Raw genomic sequence first — 20,154 nt, 5'->3', positions numbered from 1 at the left:
TATGCTGTGTCGCACACGCTTGAGGGGTTAATTTATCTTGAATCCCATTTTAATCTTAGCATCACACTTAAATATTTTCAAAGCGGCTCGAGCCTCGTTCATCTCAAATTTTCAAAGCAAAAGTTCATGGCTCGTGAGAATGGGATCTCGTTCTCATGGTGGCTGATAAATTATTGAATTATCACACAGAGAAGAAATAGAAAACATATGTTTTATCTTGGCTCCAACTTCTTATAACTAAAAGAATGGCTCAGAATATAATTTTGTACAGTCAGCACCAGGGAGAACTAGAACTGAGAGATCACAGAAATGTAAGTGAATGCTGCTTTGTAGCAAAAAAATGTGCCGTAGGCGAGCAAGACTTGTATCTTCCGCATAAGTCATCATACAATGGCAAATTTAATAGCTAAGAAATACCTCATAATATCCACTAGTAGTTTTTCTCCTTGCGCGTCGAAGAGGAGCTGGATGGGACCCACTGCTCCGTAAAGGATCCGCGTAATTCACTTGAGCTATCCTCAATTGTAAACTTGAATTTCGTTCCCGGTCAACTACGGATTAGCGTGCTTCATTTGTCTCTACCAACAAGTGAACAAGCTGTGATCGAAAGTCGTCTGAATAATCTAGAAGGGATATTGTAACTCAGGCAACAATTTGGAGTACTTAAATATTTTCACTTTTGGTGTTGCTTCGGAAGACTCGAGTTTAAATTGCCATTGTTCTCTCACCGATTAGATACGCTAATATCACTGGTAAGCTCATCTAAATGTTACATCATTAATTGCGCATTGCAATTCGTCGTAAAGCGATTCACTCTATACTTCTTTTCTTGTCAATGAAATCTGTCATTTTAAATTAACGTACATCTTGGTGTGTGTTTATCAGCAGGAAAATGTATGTTGCTGTTAGAATTTGCCAAGTGTCCGTTATACCGGCACTTCGAACGACAGCTTTCAGAAACGGTTTTACTAGTAAAGGGAGACTAGTTGTTCGAAATTTTGCGAACGATGCTCGTGAAACGTTTACATCTCGAGCTGCCCGACGGCGAACATTGCGCGAACAAGCAATGGCACCAGCTGGAGAAACAGGTATGATATCCTGTAATTCGTAGCTGTCAACTTATGTTGTTACCAACGTCATACTTTGTTTCATTAATTTCTGTATTACATAGCATTCAGCATCGGAAAAGGAGCTGTGGTTGCGGGTTCAGCCTTGGGATTGGGGGCGCTATGCTTCTATGGCCTTGGTTTGTCAAACAAAGAAGGAGCAATTGATAGAGCAATGTAATTAATTACCTTTGGAAAATCCTTAATAATATCTCATTCCAAATTCTCAAATTAATCCTGTTTCTCGTTTGAATGTTCCAGGTTATGGCCTGATTACGTCAAGCAACGGATCAAAGACACTTACTTGTACTTCGGCGGTTCGATTGCCCTAACCGCAGCTACTGCGGTGGCCGTATTTAATTCTCCAACGATGATTAGACTAATGTCAAAGAGTTCATTTTTGGTAGGTCAAGCTTTCCGCATTTTACCTTATTTCGTTTTTAGAGCAAAGTACTGATTTAAGACTTAATTCTAAACTTCTCACTTACCGCCAACAGCCTGCGCTTATGTGAATGTTATACAGAGAAAAAAAGTGTTAAGAGGCCAGCAGCTCGATTCTGTAAATGTGATATGGCCGTCACAAGCGGATTTCGTCAATGTATTCACGGCTTTGACGCTGGAGCGATTCTGAAACTTTTTAGTGACGTCACTCTCACAGCCGCGTCCGTGAAAGTATTCACGCCCAAGAGGGCCCGTGGTAGCTTCGTCGCGGCAATGCGCTCTAATTTTTCATTATGAATTTACGCTGTGATTGATAATTAATAGCACATTATTCATTAATTACGATGGTGGCTATTTCATATTGTCACTTCCCATAAGTAATATGTATTAAAAACAAATAAAAGAAATGCGTAAAGTTAAATTTACATTCGCGTCCTATTTAAATTGATTGGCCTTCATTGCGATTGAAGTTGGTGGGAAGTTAAACCTTGCGCTGAGGGTTTGACAATTATCTTATATTTGTGCATCTTCTAGAATGTACAAGTAAAATACTCACAACTTCATGTTCATAATAATTTGGAGTAGAACCAATGGTAAAAGTATTGTGCGGTACTGAATGTTAACAGATTTATTTAATATTTGTTTCGTAAGTTCAAGCCTTCGATTTGTTTTTATTAACGAGAATGGAGGCTCTTTACATACCTCCGCTACTTTTGCATGAGCATCAATGTCGACGGAGGCAATAGATGCACATACTTCGGCGGCAGATACGCGATATCAACAATCCCTGCGAGACGTGAGATTGGCGATGGATCACTGAGTTCACACCACGATTAATTCGTAGACGATTAGATGGCTTGCCGGGGCATACTTTAGTACGTTAAGATAAACATTGATCATCTATTCCATCTCTTCCATGCATTATTGCTGCCGTTCAGTAACACGACCAACATGATTCGTTTTTCTGTTGACACAATAGAAATACTAAGACATGTAAACATCTCGCCCTCTAGCAGAAACTGTTAATAATCTACTCGTATTCGCGCCATAAACATTTTCATCAGTATAAATCGTGAATAGTGGCATGTGCTTGCACAATCAGACACATATATGTATACGCACCACAGCGCATTTAAAATTATGTACTGAAATGATGAGAGCTCAAACGCATACGAGAATGAACCATTATTAAATAATAAAATAACACTTGTTATCATTCCGCGTAAGCATTAGCTCCATACTATGAGGAAATAAGAGCTAATTGTGCAATTACGAGCCCGCTACGTGATAACTGACTTCGATACGCAGCACTTGACAACATATAAAAGAGGTAATATACAGTTTATAGCTACAAACTAATTAAGCAACCGTAACTTATCATTAATAGGTACTTTTAAAAGAAAAGACCTCACTCAAAATTGAGTAAAGAAGTATTATTTACTTTGGGAGTGAATATACCACGGCATTGTATATGTTTCTCTATGGTAACTGAAGTTGCAGTTGGCCGCTGAAGTAAGTTTGTATCGGAGATTCTGATTCGTTCCTCGCGTCCGCACAGCTACCAACATAAGAAACTTAAGTGATCGTTCGCAATCCGTCAAACATCTCACGACACAGGCTTACAGGATCGCTTGAACGTCTTTCACGGTGAGAGGCGTGAGAACTCCGCTGTGGTTCGAACCACGCGAAGCACAGGTATGACATTTACAGAATCGAGCTGCAGGTAGGAGTCAGCATTTTTTTCTTTGCATTGTTGTCTTTCACTCAATTGTATCAAATGCGTTCCCAGTATTTCATTAAAATTGTAAGCAGATGATAGGATTAAAAATATTTTCAAAATTTTAATTGAAAGAAAGCGAGCCATTTCTAGGAAAGATTGGGATGCGACATCATGCTTCCCTTTAAACACTAAGCCTCTCCATCGAGAGACAGAAGTTTCTCATTATGGCAATGATTACTAAAATTTGAAGGATCAGCTTTGATTCCTTACCATAGTATCGTTTGAGAGTGAAGTTCATGGAATCGATCAGTGTACCACTGCGTGGATGGTGTTGGGAAACTACTTCGATTAATCGAAATTTAAACTTACAGTCTTTAGTTTGCATATCTATCACGTTATGGAATGTTTATTTCTTGTTATTAGAAGTTGCAATCCCCACGTCAAAACATACAAGGAAAAGAATTGTTAGATGTGAGTAAAGAGTAAGTTGATATTTTGAGGAACAATTCCTGTTGCTCAGGCACAGATCCATGTATCCTCATGGGCGAAGTATAGGGGGGAGGGGGAGCAGCAATCCTGCCCAGGTTTAGGGTATATGGAACCCCCCCCCGCCAGTAGTGAAACTTTCCATAGTCCCCAAGTGTTCCTGGATAATTTGTTTAAATTAGCCTCTGAAAACAAAATTTTAAGTATTATCTATGACTAAAACTTATTGAAACTTTTTGTTTCTGTTTTCATAGGACTTGATTGTACAGGATGTGCATTTTTTTTTCGGACAAATTACCATTTAAGTTGAGGGGGTAGGCTGCCCTGGCCTCCCCAAAACTTCTCCCATGCTTATCCTTGCACTTCCCTTTGCTGCAAATGGTCCTAGAACAATGCTAAAAAATGAAACTAGCATTTGATTTGGATAGGGATTCAAGAAACACACATCTAATAAATATAAACAGCAGTACAAATTAATTAGAAATATTAAACTCAGCATGTTAATAGCATCAATCTCACAACTTAAAAGTGTTCAATCAGATGACTGTGTAAATATTGAAATCAAGAGATTACGTACAATTTCCTTTCCAACTAAGCCTGATAGCTATTTTCTGGATATGTATTTGTGGTCATGCCTTGGAAGGTACATCAGCAATGTTAACATAACATAACTATCTCTTGATGAAACATGGACAAGTTTCAACTATAAGCAATAACCTATATGCATACCATGGTCCATTTTTCACTTCAATGCCAATGTCAACTTTGTCCCACTCATTAGAGTATTTACTTGACCAAGCATTAATTATATTTTTGGAGGTCTCGTATTGCACAAAATTCTGCAATTTCTTATAGCCTTACGAATTCCACCTGGAGAGATTTTCGTGAAACCATTTATATTTTCATAGAAAATGTTTCTCTTTGGTTCAGACTATCCTGTAGCTGGGATTCCTTTTTCACATTCAACAGTGAGTGAAAATACCTCCTTTCTTTCTCTGCTTCTCTAGCCGCACATAATATTCTTTACCAAACTCTGTGTTTACTACCTCAAATATTAGATGCCTAGTAACATTTTCCTTTTCAATGCCACTTTATTATAAATGGAAACAGTCCCCTCAAAATTAAACTTGTGAACAAAACCTTTGACTATTTAACACATTTAATGCAGGCCCGATTTTCATGAAAGTCGTCAGAATCGGCCGATAAAATAAGAAAGAAAAATAGAGAGAGGTTTTTGCGCCATAACTTCCGTTCAAATGCTGCTATTTACAAACGGCGCACACAGGTCGAAAGACAAATAAAGAGGTGCACCCTTTTAAAGATAATGTTAAAAGCAGTTTGAATTTGACTAGATTTCATAAGTTTATGTGTACATTTTGCATCAGTTCTTGACTCCAGTCAAAATTGTGTTAGCTGCTATACAAAATATTGTTGTGACCAGAATATACTCAAAGTGATTTGAAAGGCTATAGGTATTTAGTTTATGTTAGAGTAGTCAGTCGTAGTTAGAGTAAGAGTTCTTACTCTATGATACTAGTAATTTTGATTTTGATGGGTTAGGGTCAAACATTTTTTTGGCAGTGGGCTTGAATCAAATTCACCTTAAGTTGCATGTCCACTGTTGACCAAATCTCGAGTTTATCTCAAGAACTGTCCTTTGGAGACTAGTCAATTGGCACCATGCTGGTATTAATGAGGGAGCTAAGATAAAACTGTTCGTGCTTGCCAACAGATTTATAGCCCTGTGAATGGGTTTAGGGACATCACTGGTAAAATTCATGTGCTACCCATTTGTATGAAAGACTTTTAGTGTCTAATTTTAAGTGAGATTCATGCCTCAGGATGCTCTTTTTAATTGTTAAAATTATCTCATTTCAGGCCGTTGGAGCTTCAATAGCTGCCATGATGGGTTCAGGAATCTTATGCCGAAGTATACCTTATCAAAAGGGTTTAGGAACTAAGCAATTGGCATGGGCACTTCACAGTGCTGTGGTCGGGGCAGTAATTGCACCACTCTGTTTTCTTGGTGGTCCTATCCTAATTAGAGCAATGTGGTAAGTAATTTTACTCTTATCTATCATTATTGACTAAGTTAATCTTGGTTATATGATTGGCCACTACTTTGGGAAACGGCTGAATAAATGTATGTAAGTTAGAGTTGGGAGTCTCAGTTCACTATAATTCCAAGTTCTAAGGTCAAGGGGTCTATGATAGGCTTTTAGTATGCCCCAAAAAAAAAGCAAAATTTTAAAGGCCGTGAAGACAGAAGGCATGTCAAAAATTCACCGTGACGTCAGCTGGCAGTACATAAATGCTTAGAATCGCTGAAAGGGCACAGCTACTGACTTCAGTCCATGAAAAGATGGCTAAGTTACGGGCGTATTCATTTGGATGAATGATGTGATGCCATTAAAATCACTAGGAAGCACCCTAATAAATATTTGTACTTACACGGAGACATCGCGAGGGTGATGTGCGGGATCTGAATGCCGATGTTGTTTTCTGAAACTGCATAGTTCATGTAGAAAAAGTGTCACGGATTTCTGCCACATTGGTCCAGGGTCAAGAGATATTTGCATGTAAAGATTTAATGCACCATGACCTCCCTTGAGTGATCACACTCTCTCAACTTCTCCAGTGGTGGTCTAAAGCGCTCATCCAATGACTCTTACTGTATGCGTCCAGGGTTTGAGACCCTGGGTGGGCTCATTTTTTTATCCCTTGTAATTTTAGAAATCTCTGTCACAAATCATCCCCATTCTATTTATTTAGTTTATTGGCGATTTTTTTTATTTTCATATTAGTTAATGGATTTTAAGTCAAACTTGAAATGGTGCCTTACCACATGGGGTGGCTGTCGAGAGTGGGTGGCCGTGGTTTGGCCACCCACTCCTGCAAAGTCCTTGTCGGTTCTGATTCACGCCTTTTCAAGCTTTTCATTAACAGCTAAAGATTTTTAATCAAAGTGTAATAAACATCCTAAGCATTTAATTTTTTACTTTTTCCTTTAAGCGTATTATAATTGAGACAATTTGATCATAATCAGGTATACTGCTGGTGTTGTTGGTGGTTTATCTGCTGTTGCTGCTTGTGCTCCTAGTGAACAGTTTTTGCATATTGGTGGTCCTCTTGCTATTGGCTTTGGAGCTGTTTTTGCTGCATCCCTTGGTAAGTTAATTTGAATGATAATGTAATACATACTTCCTATTAATTTGTAAATTTGACTTGATTCATCAATTACATTTTTGTGGACTCTGTTGCCTCCTGCAATACAGTGGGAGAGGTTAAATTGATTGCTCCCTTTATGCAATGAAGATTTATCTTAAGGTGTTGCAAGTACTTAAAAAAAAGATTGATGTTGATAATCCAGACTTCAAGCATACATTTATCTGCTGCATATTTTTGTTGCAATGTTTCCTTTTTTTTATTTTTGGTCTCTATCAATTTGGATTCTCTAATATTTAAAAAGTATAGCAGGCCGTTGCTTCACAATGTTGCTGATTAGTATGTGTTAAATTAGGAAGCTGAGAATCTGTTCAGTGACAGAAAACATAAGTGGAACCATCCCATCTGAGATCCAAAATATTAAGAGGGAAAGTAAAATGGTTCCACTTTCCCTCTGTTGCTAAATTTAAGGCAACACTTCTGTGAAAGATGCAGCCTATTGAAAAATGTCACAGTATCATCACATTTTGCTGGAAAATGAGAATTCAGGAACATTGCAGGCTGTCCAGGGTCGTTAGACAGGAATCGGTAATGGCATCATATGCTTTCAGTGTCCCATTCTTGTTAGAAACTGGGATATTTTGTCTGATCCATAAATAGGCAATGGATGAATAATAAGGAAAATGTGGGTCTTCTTCTTTTGAAAAGCAATCTTATTCTGCATTTAAAAAAGGGATTGCATTGCAGCCTAGTCAGTGGAGCCCTCGGCTTCTGAGCAAAGGGTCCTGGGTACAGATCCTGAGTGAAGCCTCTGGATATCTTCATTCAAAAATTTCTCAAGTGCAAGGTGGCTCATGGAAAGGAATTGGCCCCTACCTTTTACCTGTAATTTCCCACCTCCAAAAAGCCTTTCATGTGGAAACATTGTGTGATGAAAAATGATTATGAATGAGCCCACATTTCACTTATTTTATTGTAACTGTTTTACTTGGAGTGACCTTGTGTTTACTGCTGCTTCAGGAGCGGGTAATTACATGGTCATGAAGATAATTCTGGGAACCATAATTAGTACCCTAGCAGATTTTTAGTGGAGAGAGAAGTATTGAAAGTAAAATTAAAGATAATTTCAGTGCTAAAATTGAAGTAAATGACATTGTAAAGTGCCATAGAAGAAAAATTAATATTTTTTAGGTTTAGAATCCATCAGTACTGATGTAATTCAATAGCTGTCAGCGATTCTGCTGGCCTGCATATATTTTGCTGTGATATTATGTTTCATATTGTGTTGCTATGATATGTCTCAGGTTTTGTTTGTACCCTTAGCTGAAGTTCAAAAATCCACAGTTTTATTTACATTCCCTTGGAAAAGACTATATGTTGTCAACAACTGAATTTCACTTTGTTCTTGCAGGAAGCATATTTCTGCCTCCAACCACTGTTCTTGGTGCTGGACTTTACTCAATCAGTATGTATGGTGGGCTGATACTCTTCTCTGGATTCCTATTATATGACACACAAAGAATAATTAAGGCTGCAGAGAGGCATCCTCCTTATGCAGAAACTAGATTTGATCCAGTGAATGAGTAAGTTTTCTTGCTGTATTTTTTAGGAACTATGATTAATAAAAACTAAATAGATGACTGGGAGTTTTGTTACATAATAATTTTAACCATTATTGTAATACATTTTACATAGCCTTGAGCCAAATACTCATCAAACTGATTCTCAAGAAGCATCAAGTTTAGGTTTATCAATGTAATGCACTTCAGTTTTCTTTAAGTCAGATACTAAATGTAATTGATTGCCTAGTACACAATATAATGCTTGGATTTACTTATACTTCCTTGATCAAACTTTGGGAGTTTTTTGTGGGGATTTTGGGCTTAATACCTTAAGAAAAAGCCTTAAGGCACCTCATGGTTCTCAGTATGGCTATATATAACCTTTTTCAATTGCTGTATATATATTTTTTAAGTACATTACAACCTCAATGTATTCTGTTTTCTTCAAAAGTATATGCAACATAAACTCTTTATGAATTTATATTAATATTTGTAATGACATAACATGTTCATTCATGTAACTTTTACAGAGAATTTAATGCTTGAATGCTGCATTGACGTATATGAGTAAGATTTTATGCAAATTAGATGTATTTGCGATGAAAGGCATTCCTGGATTACCATATTTTGCCATCAGTAGTCAATGAACTCAACTTGCAAAAATTGACTTAAATTTTTTAATAAATTGAATGTTATTGATGCATGTACATATTAATATTGAATGCTATCTGCTAGAAATAGCGATAGTCTGTCATTTCTGTGCATAGTAAACTCCCGATTATCTGTGTTGCGGATTATCTGTGCTTGAGTTTCACCCTCCTGTGGCTTCAGGAACCTTTTAAGTGCCCTTCAGGAACGGCACTTAATGTATTAAAATGCAATTATTATGCTATGGATAGGTCAACTACTATATCAAGAGATGGATTCTTCAACTGACAATTGAATAAGCAATTCCATGCCCTTCCTTGATTTTGGGTTAATCCACTTAGTTTGGATGTGGATGCACTATCTCTTAAATTAACAAGCTTATGCGAGGATATAATAAAATAAAGAATTTATGTTGATTTAAATTTTGTACCACAATTCCTTTTATGAAATGGTTGTCTAACGAGTAACACTAATTGCAGAATAAATTTTATTATTGAATCTTTGAAACTGTTCAAGTCAAGAAGAAGAGAGTTCACATTGTATGAGTTACAGCCAGGTACTCGCCTGCTTAGACTGTTTGCCATGGAGTAATGGGAATAAGAGTGCAATGGCACTATCATTACTAAATAGATCCGCGGTCAGGTGAAGAAAGCTCCTAATTAGTCCTTGAAGCAATCTAAAATAACAGGCTCTGTGCATTAATAACAATATGTTGTTTGATATACGTACATTATGAAGATTGTAACAAATAAAAGCAAAAGTTAGTATTACATGTTTTTCACGATTATTTGTGCGTATTTTTGACGCCTCTCCCCATCATTAGCCCGGATAATTGGGAGTTTACCATAGCTACATATTAATATCTGTATTGTTTCTCTTTCTTTTACAGGGCAATGGGTATCTATATGGACACAGTCAACATTTTCATCAGGATAGCCTCTATTCTTGCTGGTGGTGGTGGCAGGAGAAAATAAGGCTTTTGTTGGATTTATGCCAGTAATAAAGCACCTTCATTTTTACAATCAAATATTTATTCTGGGGATTTCAAAGCATAATAAAAATAGACAAGTAACAAAATTTAAATGCAATAGGATTTTCATAGAAATGAATCCCTAATACTATCCACTAGTTGAACAAAATACTTAAGTACAACTCCACCATAATTCAAGGCAAAGTTCTCCTTTAGTTTATCCCAAATTTTGGTATTGTCCTAAAATTTCCCTCAAGCTTCAATGAAATCTATTGCATCGGCCAAGATGTAAAGTGCAAATATAAATTGTATGTCTGTGAATGCTGTGAATAAATTAATTTGTGAATAAAAGCATTCCTTCTTCACCTTTAAATGACTATACATATCAATTTCAAATGCACACGCTTTGAGCATGAAAAATTATACCTTATATAACATAATAGTTTCACCTCTAATAGTCTACATTAGGTGGATAATTGCAGGAATAATGGAATCACCATAATCACAATATGTATTTACATGGGCCAGATCAGTTCAACAAGTAGTATCACCTCCAATATCAGTAATTATATGGTCGAAGTGCACTCCCATTCATTCAAAAATATTTACAAATAATTTTTATCCTATTTACACTTCAAAGTTTCAAAATATACACCAAGCAGAGAAAGACTGACAAGTTGTTGGTAATATAGATTCTACACATTGATCAAATTAAAACCTGCTCTAAAAACATTATATACTTGCTACACTTTGGTGTTCTCTTGTGAAAAAAAGAGCTTATATACGTAGCCAAAATTTACACAGCAATAAAAAAATTTATCCTACCACATGCAGATGGATTAAAAACTTAAAATTCCATAGTAAAATTAGGTGCATAATGCACACCTAAAGTTAAAAGCACTGCCTGGTAAAAATCAATGGTGCCATCATCACTTTTCAGTAACATACAATAAAGTACACCTGGATCAAGTAAAATTTAACTACATACAATAAACCAGCCATATTATTGTCATGAAATGGCTAAATATTGTCCGCATATAACTATCACATGCAGGTTTTCCAAATTATTCTTAAAGAGAGAGATAGTTGAAGATAACTTTGACTAGCCCATTTTGAGCATAGACTTACTTGAAATAAATTCAATTCTCCGGACAATAAATAAAAACTTATATTGAAAAGTCTAATTATTCACAAGTAGAACAATAAGCAATTTTTAGAGAAACTTCCTAGTGACTTGCTGCTGTTTCACAGAAAAATTGCAGGCCACACAGACAAATAAATGCTGAAGCACAAATATTTAACCAAGTTCCACCCGCATGATGTAATTACCAAACCTTAAGAAGAAGGAAGTTCAAACTCTGCTTGCATAAGCACCATAATCTTTGGAATAATATTACCAATTCCAGTACCAGTCCACTCTTGACAGATTGGTAAAAGTAGGATCACAAAATGAGACCTCAGAATGATTTCCAAAAAAATCTGAACAAGGTTCCTTTGGGAACTATCACCTATTAACACAGGGTTGACACTTTACCTTCTTACGTTGGCAGCTCAGAAGCACCTTCAGCAAAATGAGAGGTGGGTGAACAACCCTCTCCACCCGATCGTACGCCAGAGCCATCATTGACATCACAAGGAGAAGCAGCTGATGCAGCAGCAGAATGATGACGAAGATATGCTGCAAACATATGCCTAGCACAGTTAAGCACTCTCGCAACATCATGCCTCCTGACCATCTTGTCAAAATGCATAGCAAGTTCATTGGCATCCATGCTGGCACGCATAACATGGTCCCTTTGCTGTCGGAGCAAGGTCAGACAGAGGAACATGAGAAATGGATTCCCACCACCAAACTCATGAGGCGGAGGCAAATCCATTACTCCAGAGCTGCGAGATTCTCCACCATCTGCAATCCTCACTGATGTGCTCTCTGAATCCCCTAGGACCAGCAATCCAGTCATCTCAGTGACTTCCTCGCACGAGTTGGTAACCAGACAACTATCTCCCATCCCACCCAAGCTCCCTACAACTTCAACACTCGGCCGCCGCTTGTCCAAGATGGTGGTGTCTTCCGGTAAAACCTCACCATCTGAACTGTCGCTTGAATCCGAGCTTGTCCTCCTTGCCCTAGGTCCATTGCCAAGGTCTCGCAGGAGTTTGATGGGCGTCACCGACTTGACGTGAACTCCTCCCCCACCAGGCCCTGCCCCTCCTCCCCCCTCTACCACTTCTATCACTTCCCCATTATAACTCCCCTGATTTCCACTCTCCGAGTCGTCACTCCCACCGGGCGTGCCACCCCCACCATCCGACTCTAGATCTGCCTGCTCGTCGGGCGTCGGGGGACACTGCAATGGGTTCTCCCACACAAATATCTCCTCCCCACTCCCTCCCCCACAGCCTCCACCACTTGCTCCACCCACCACCCGGTCGTACCTCTCTATGCGCTCTGCCCTCTGCAACTGATGAGGCTTGCACGAGATCTCCGTGATGCTATCAACACCATCACCATCCTCCCTCTTGATGCCTTTCTTATGCCTTCCATTGGAGTTTGATAGGGGAACATCACCAGGATGCTCCCCCCTATTGCTTCCTTTGGGAGACCCTGAGGCAGCATTTCCCCCAGGAGATGGTGGATCTTCTCGGCTCACTTCCTCATCTTCGTCTTCCTCCTCATCCTCATCATCCAGAGCCCTAACCTTGGCCTCACCAAAGACCTGCCGGTCCAGACTCTCCAGCTCCAGCCTGATCTCGCGAGTCATTGATGTCGTCATGGGGAAATATTCAGCTGAATCATCTTCCGTTGAACTTTCATCCACAGTTGGTGACCCCATTTCTGGACTCCCCTGTTTCCCATCACTGCTCAGCTTCGACCCATCTTCTGCACCATCCCCACTGTGGCGCTTCTCTCCATCCTTCTTCCCACCCTCCTTACGGGTTCTCGCCAGTGCAAGAAACTCGTTCAGGTTCTTAACAACCTGGTGCTGTCTCCTAATGGGAGCAGGACGCACACGCCCCTCCCGACTCTCCTCACCTCGGACAATGCCCTGTTCGCCAGCTGCTTCCATCTCATCCGCCTCAGCTGGCGTGAGTGACTCATCCAGGCTGAAGAAGGGTCGACGGTTCTGTTCCTCAGCTCTCTGCAGTCTCCTCCTTGCCCAGAGGTTTTCATCGAGGCTCTGGTTCTGGCGGTCACTGAATCCTTTCCCAGAAGAGGTACGCCGTCTTAGGGCGCACAGTCTTGTGTAGGGGGTTTCTCTAAGGGGGATCCTGACACCAATAGGGGAGAGAGGAAGGGTTCCCAGGGCTGGAGGCAATTTTTCCTTCTCCTTGGAGCAGGACTTTCCAGCTGTTCCCTCACCCTCAGTCCTAACCTTACGAAACACCTTCTTCCCAGGGTCTTTGGAGGGGATGTCCACGTTGGACATGGGCTTGCAATTATTGCTCATCGAATCGAGGGGTAGGTTGACACGGGCAGAGTAAGGCACATCCTCGTAGAGCTGGAGGCCTGTGGGAGGTGGGGGATTGGGAGGAAGAGAGCTCCACAGGACTTCGAGCATTCTGAGGGCATCTTCAAAGGCAAACTCGCGTTTCATCTCTAGGAGGAGCCAACGGTAACAGAAGAGTAGATCATCAGCCTGTGGAAAGATGTGAGGGATAAATTGATATAATTAAGTGCTTATATAACAACACTGTTATTAACAATAAGCGGCTGTGGCTGCAGAAATGTTACAATGTGGTGAGAGTGAAAAACTGACGAACCTTAAATGCGTGAGTTAGCGAGCAACTCTCAAAAGAAAAAAAAAATATGGAATTCATGCATTCGGAAAGTAATACATATATGCATTTTTTAATCTCTTTTCACTTTTTGGCCTTAAACATGCTGCAGATCATTTCGGCTTTGGGTGCCAAATTCAAATCCTAGTGACCGTTCCGGGCCAGTTCCAAATTACCGACTTTATGCGACCGGTTCTCGTTACCGGTTCCACAGCCAAGAACCGGTGGTACCGAGATCAGGGTACCGCAACCGACCCATCTCTACTACCTATTTTTTGAAGTGTTTCTTTAGCAATGCCATATGATAACCATAAAAGAGAAGAGTTAAGTACTTCAGCAGTATTTATTCATAAATGGAATGAATGAAAGTACCCATTTATTAATGAATAAGTATTAACATTTGAAATATTACATACTATCAGGGAATTCTATTGGGAAGAAAAAAATTACTGAGAAAAAATCACTACCAACCAAACTCTCTCCTCTACCACTCCTTTCCTCACTCATCTTGTTAATAAGATTAAGACCTTCCTGTCAATTGTAAGCAATGCTGTGACAAACCCCCCTCCCGCTTGTCAGCCAAACTAAATAAAATCATTCCGTCCTTTACCTAAATGTTCTTCGATAATACTCCAATATCCCCTGAGTTAATTTTTCATACAAATGGGAATGAGTACCTGCTTCACCAAAGAGGGAACAGACTACTGTGGATGGAATCATCCAAAATGAAAAGAAGTTAATGCCACAACAGTTACCTGCACAGCCTTGAGGTAGGCATGAAACTCTGGATCTGTGTGAGCCAATCCATCACCAAGATGCCGAAACTTGGCACCCATTGCCAGGCCATCCAAGGTGAAGTTGGGCCTAAGACGCCGCATCAGAGCCACAAATGTGATGTATGCGTGAGCTTCATCTCCCATTGTGACCAGCAAAGGAGACGCCAAGTCGCTCATCCCCTGGCAGTAGCTCACACCAGGGTGGTTCAAAGCATACCTGTAATGCACATTTAGGTGGGCGTAAAAAAATTGATTTTTCTAGTAATGAGTTCTAATTGTTATCAAAAGTAGCATATTTCTAAATTGATTATAATGATAGCATTAATGTTGTCTTTAATTGACAAGCAAAATTAGGACTATGATAGGGTTTATACCAGCTTTCCATTTTAAATTTCACTGGCATTTATATGACGTCCAGTTACAATTTCTTTTTCCCTGACATTTCCATGATCAGTATGAATCCTTAATGAAGTCTCTCTTACATTTAACTTGGGTGAAGCACACAGGTATCCAAGCACCAAACAAGATATAGTGATTATGCAAGCACATATTGTATTCAAAAGAACTTTTTCCCCATTTTTTTAAATAAAGAGTCTACCATGAATACCATCCACCCATCTGGAAATCTTCACTTCAGTTACCCGCATTGCTTTATCTCAAGCCGCAACATACATTTAAGATTTTAGCTGATTACAGCCTGTAATCAATGATGTGGACAATGATAAGTTGGGGGTATCCATGAACTTCTGGTATTTACCCGACTTAATATCCAGGGTTTATCATCACTTAGACCACATTTACGTAATTCTAACGAGAGCTTAGAGGACACAGGTATGGCAGCTCTATTAATATGTTTCCAAGTATTAACCCCACTGCTTGGAAATGTCTTTTGTGATATGTGACAATGTTTGGTCAAAAACAGGAAAAGGAAAATGAGTAAATGCATGCAACAAAGATGAACATACGTGGTAAGAACATTGAACAGAGAGGCGATATTTTGATTGTCGTCACTGCCCGCGTAGAACTTGTGGTGTCTATCAGTGCGGAGGACATCTTTCCTCACCATGCTGGTTACATAGGCCAATTCTTCTGTCATCTAAGAAAAGAATTAGTAGTTGAAAACCATGCATTATTTTCTATCACCAACATACAGAACATAACTAACATCAGAGGAGTGGTCTATTAAAGGTTAAGAAGAGGGTTCCTGTCAATCACTTTGTATGCAGTACACAAAACTGTTCCAAAAGCATTTTCATTATTGAGTACTCACACTTGAGTTATTTCCCAAAATGATAAGCATAAAAAACCTCAGCTATGTAAGTACACAGATTACAATATGTATTAAGGCTTTCAGTTCATGACAGTCATGCAAAACAGGAGGGCGACAATTAAGTTAGAACAAGAGAATTGTGTCTGGAATGTAAATGCTGACAAGATAGCTTGATAAATTGTTGGTAGCTTGCAGGGTCTCAAAATATTGAAATATGTAGTGCTTGTCAATATAAGTATGTACCAATTTTATCACGTGAAAATGGAAAATTCATGGCAAAGGAAGTGAATTCAAGGCTGATTGGTCTATATTTCACAGTAGTATAAGTTAAAGGTCTTATATATTTCAATAGATACGTCACACTATCAAAAAAATAAATTTACTTGAAACTTCCCACTTAGGTAGTTGGTTTGGCCAACAAACAAATTCATTTGAAGAGACAGTCTAAGTTCACCCAATACATGACCATATACAGTGGAGGATCCAGGATAGGGACAAGAGGGGCTATATGGGGGTTAAAATTCTAGCAGTGGTGGGGGTCGAAAAAAATTACCATTCTATCTAGTGTAAATTGGATACCCAAGGGGGGGGGGGGGGCAGCCCTCCTTCCTCAGCCCTACAGCCCTCAAAGTCCCCTCCCCCATAGATCTGCTGACCATATAAACACTTTTTTACCATTTACAATAGCCAAATGCCTCAGATTCACATGCAAAAAAGATGCATGCCATCTCAAAGAAAATGCCACAGTCATAGAGTCAGGGCCAAAACGCAGTTTGTCAAAATATTCCTGCACTATGCAACCTGGTTATTGCCCAATTCTCCATAACCCTAAAACCCTGCACCAATGGCAGATCTAGGATAGAGACAGGGGGGGGGGTAATCTCCCAGCAGTAGTGGAGGTCTGAACAAAATTAGCATTCTATCTAGTCTAAGTTGGACACCCAAGGGGGGAGCTATAGCCCCTTTCTGGATCAGCCACTGGAATGTGACATACCAAAAGTGTGAAAAATAGGCCCTAAGTTTAGAGCTAATTTGTAATTCATTTCGTTTCAATAGATAAATATAATGGAAAATATTAATAAATACTTTTCTACTAAGTGGCAACCTCCAAAAATAGGGATGTATTCTTACAAGGAAATGGAATTCAGACAATATTGAAGACATTATGTACACATTCAATCAATCAGCTCATCAATGATTTCCTATCAATGGTGTACATTTCAATTACAATTAAATATACCTTTTAGCATTCATCCACATCAAGCCTTGAGGTATTCCATGAGGTGAGCATTATTGAGGAAAACAGAATTCCTAAAAATACACACTGTACCCCCATTATCATTCTATGAGAAAATCTGTTTCCTTCTGGATGGCATTTTATTCTCTGTCCTAACGCACAGCTAGGGAACTGTGAACACATTGAATTGTCTTCCTTATTTCAGTACTGATGTCAGTTAATGAATACTGGCAGCTTGCCTACCCAGAGAATCATTCAGGCAGGTTTCCTGAATTTTGGCACCTAAATTAGGAACCTTAGGAACATTCTACTTGATGTCATACAGTTACTATGTAGCTCTAAGGTTGAGCCTTGAGAAAATCATTGAACACAAAAAAGTGCATCAGAAGGAGCTTGGTCTAAAGAAAATTTTGAGGTAAGAGGAAAAATGTGGTGAATTTTCCACAAGAGATTTAAATCAAGTGTTTCCAAGGCATCATCAAATATAATATATATGGCCACCCTTGTGGTGGCCATAAAAAATTACATATGTGGCAAGAAATCTGCCATAGAGAATTTAGACAGTGAAAATTGAGAGATGATGCAGCATGTTTGAATCTCCCTCATCGTGAATTTGGTCTAAGATTAGTATGCCATCAGAATGGAAACTCCGTTTCTCCCAGACCAATAGTGGATACACAAACTTGCTAGGGTATTTTTCTCCCATGGTGCACAACACTAAAAGGGGCCTTACTTAAGACAAAATAGTCTCTTTGCAGAACAAGGAAATAGAAAGAAAACATAAAATCCAATGCAATTAGGGAAAATATTCAATGAGGAAACCTATATAAATTTCCCATCCTCAGCAACAATGACTTGATTTAAATATTGAACCACACGCTCTAAATCAATCTGTTAATTTAATATACATGAGGGATGTTTTTTTTTCCACCTCCCATAGCTCAGCAAAAACACCTTACAAGAGACAGGCGGGTACTGCGCAGGTAGGACAGTTACACATCCTCTGCACCACATGCTCAAGTAATTTCTTACCGGAAGTTGTTAGTTTAAGGTTAGTTTCAATCTCATTAACGACACTGCCTCAATTGATTCTCACGCCAAGTGTGCATTGCAGACCGACAGCCAGAAAACTCACCGAATGGCTTCAGCATTGACTTGTCTTAAACTTTATGCCGATAAAGGAGAATTTTTCTCTAATGCAATGTGGCGAAATTACGAAACAGTGTGAAACATTACATCCATTCCCATTCAAAACAAAAGAAGAGAGATGCTGACTTCTAGAAGTGTTCTGATACATGATAATGCCTGTCATCTCAGTGTTGATGCATCCCAACTGCTCCTTGAGCAATTTCAATGGGACATTTTCGATCACCTGCTGTGCTATGCCAATCTAGTACTTCATTCTTTACACTGAAATGAAGATGTGGCTAGATTGCAAGTGTTTTCAAATGGACGATGAGTTTCAGGACAAAGGTATAATTCATTGGAAGTCGTTAGCGGCAACATTCCATGAAGAAGGTGTAGTAAAGCTTGTCCACAGGCACGACAATACCTCAATCGCCGAGGCGATTATGTTGAAAGGACACCACAAGTGTGCTCAAAATTTAGCAATGAAATAATATTTAATCAATCACTTCCTCTTCTGATCATGACCCATCAGAGGTTGAAAAAAAATGGCCCTCGTATAATTAGAAAATATACAGGTACAGTATTTGCACAAATATAAAACCAATTTTTTCTCTTTTAGGGCATCCATGTAAAAGTACATCCAGCTTTTTGGAGGCAAAGGAAGTACCTGACTCATTCACCATCTAGCTTGAATTAAATGATGATATAATAACATTATTCCAATGAAAGTTCCATAACAGGGTCATCATAGAATAGGATTCAGCTAAAATTTGTGCAAATTCGGCAATTTTCACCAAAACTATTTCAAATTTAAACAGTATTTATTCATAAAATAATGTAACACATACCTGTCCTCTTTTGATCATATCCTTCCAATAATCCCTCAGCTCTTCATATTCATAACTCTTCTTTTTCATGTAATCCATTCTTTCCTTTCCAGTCATCCCATCAGGATACACATTTAAGATATGTTTCCAGACTACTTTCCTAAAATTCAAAAGTACATTTAAAATTAGTCATAGGTTGAATACCTTCTACAGTACCTAAGTCCACCACATACAAACAAGATGCATTCAAGGGCGAACCCAGGATCAAAACTAGGGGGGAGCAAACCATGGTTGTTCAAGTTATAGGTAAGATTTAAGCATGGAAAAGATTAATGAAACCAACATTTCTAGGAAACTGTGAAAGCTCTTTATTAGTTTTAAAATTATTTGCTTGAACAAATATTATTTTCTTTAAGGGGGTGCCCTAGCACAGTCGCGGAAGGTGATGCAGACCCTTTCTATTAACTAGTTTGTGCTTCGCTCGTCATAGGTACATAGCGATTTCTTGACTAAGAATAGTAATAAAGGTTAAATCTGTGCCTTGAGACGAAGACGGGTCTTTTAATAAGTTTCCTAGAGGAGATACTTGTCGCTTAATTTCACAAATTTTGATTTTTTCAACGACCATCACCACGGCACAAAATTACGCAAAATAAATTCAACCGACCAAAGCAAAATATAATCTTTCAACTACAAGCAGAGGCTACACATATGCCACACGTCGTAAATCAAAGCTACAATTTGGGAAATTGTGAGATCTTGCAGCCAGTTTTTTGAATACGCGCAGTCGTTTCGAGTCATCCTAAAAGCCTTTCCTCCTTCCGCGAGTCATCCTTCACTTCTTTGCCTCCCCTCCTGGTTCTCCCCTCCGAGGCGCGCAGGCCCTCCCCTCAACAGCAACTCCGCCGGCCGGCCGGTGACATGTTTTCTTCTCTGCTTGATTTTGAGATCGCATCGTCCTTCTTTCTTTCTGCGTTTTTTTTGGTGGTGCGGTGGAAGAGATCGAAATGGATAGAAGCCTTAGAAAAGGAAGACGTGCAA

The 20,154-nt window shown here is 39.0% G+C and overlaps 2 protein-coding genes across 3 annotated transcripts in view; one reads left to right on the top strand and one right to left on the bottom strand.

The window, feature by feature from the left end:
• Positions 1 to 601: 601 nt before the first annotated feature.
• Positions 602 to 10,449, top strand: LOC124167926 (growth hormone-inducible transmembrane protein). Of its 2 annotated transcripts, none has more exons than XM_046545990.1 (8): positions 602 to 752; positions 886 to 1,088; positions 1,172 to 1,283; positions 1,368 to 1,509; positions 5,632 to 5,807; positions 6,800 to 6,921; positions 8,330 to 8,501; positions 10,018 to 10,449. In XM_046545990.1, the coding sequence occupies exons 2-8, from the start codon at positions 893 to 895 to the stop codon at positions 10,100 to 10,102; spliced, it is 1,005 nt and encodes a 334-aa protein (XP_046401946.1). In that variant the 5' UTR covers positions 602 to 752; positions 886 to 892; the 3' UTR covers positions 10,103 to 10,449. The 2 variants fall into 2 exon arrangements, with proteins under 2 accessions (XP_046401946.1, XP_046401947.1); XM_046545991.1 differs by having other exon boundaries at positions 617 to 752; positions 889 to 1,088.
• LOC124167924 overlaps positions 10,061 to 20,154 on the bottom strand; it is a 25,251-nt gene continuing 15,157 nt past the window's right edge. Inside the window, exons 6-9 of the mRNA XM_046545988.1 lie at positions 19,135 to 19,273; positions 15,617 to 15,747; positions 14,631 to 14,868; positions 10,061 to 13,736 (exon numbers count right to left, since the gene is read on the bottom strand). Of these exons, the coding sequence (XP_046401944.1) occupies positions 11,637 to 13,736; positions 14,631 to 14,868; positions 15,617 to 15,747; positions 19,135 to 19,273 (2,608 nt within the window). The 3' untranslated portion in view covers positions 10,061 to 11,636. The remainder of the gene's footprint in view (positions 13,737 to 14,630; positions 14,869 to 15,616; positions 15,748 to 19,134; positions 19,274 to 20,154) is intronic.

Source organism: Ischnura elegans, chromosome 11, assembly GCF_921293095.1.
Source record: "Ischnura elegans chromosome 11, ioIscEleg1.1, whole genome shotgun sequence".
Classification (NCBI taxonomy): domain Eukaryota; kingdom Metazoa; phylum Arthropoda; class Insecta; order Odonata; family Coenagrionidae; genus Ischnura; species Ischnura elegans.
The sequence above is the reverse complement of the archived record's forward strand: the minus strand, read 5'-3'. Positions and strand labels throughout refer to the sequence as shown.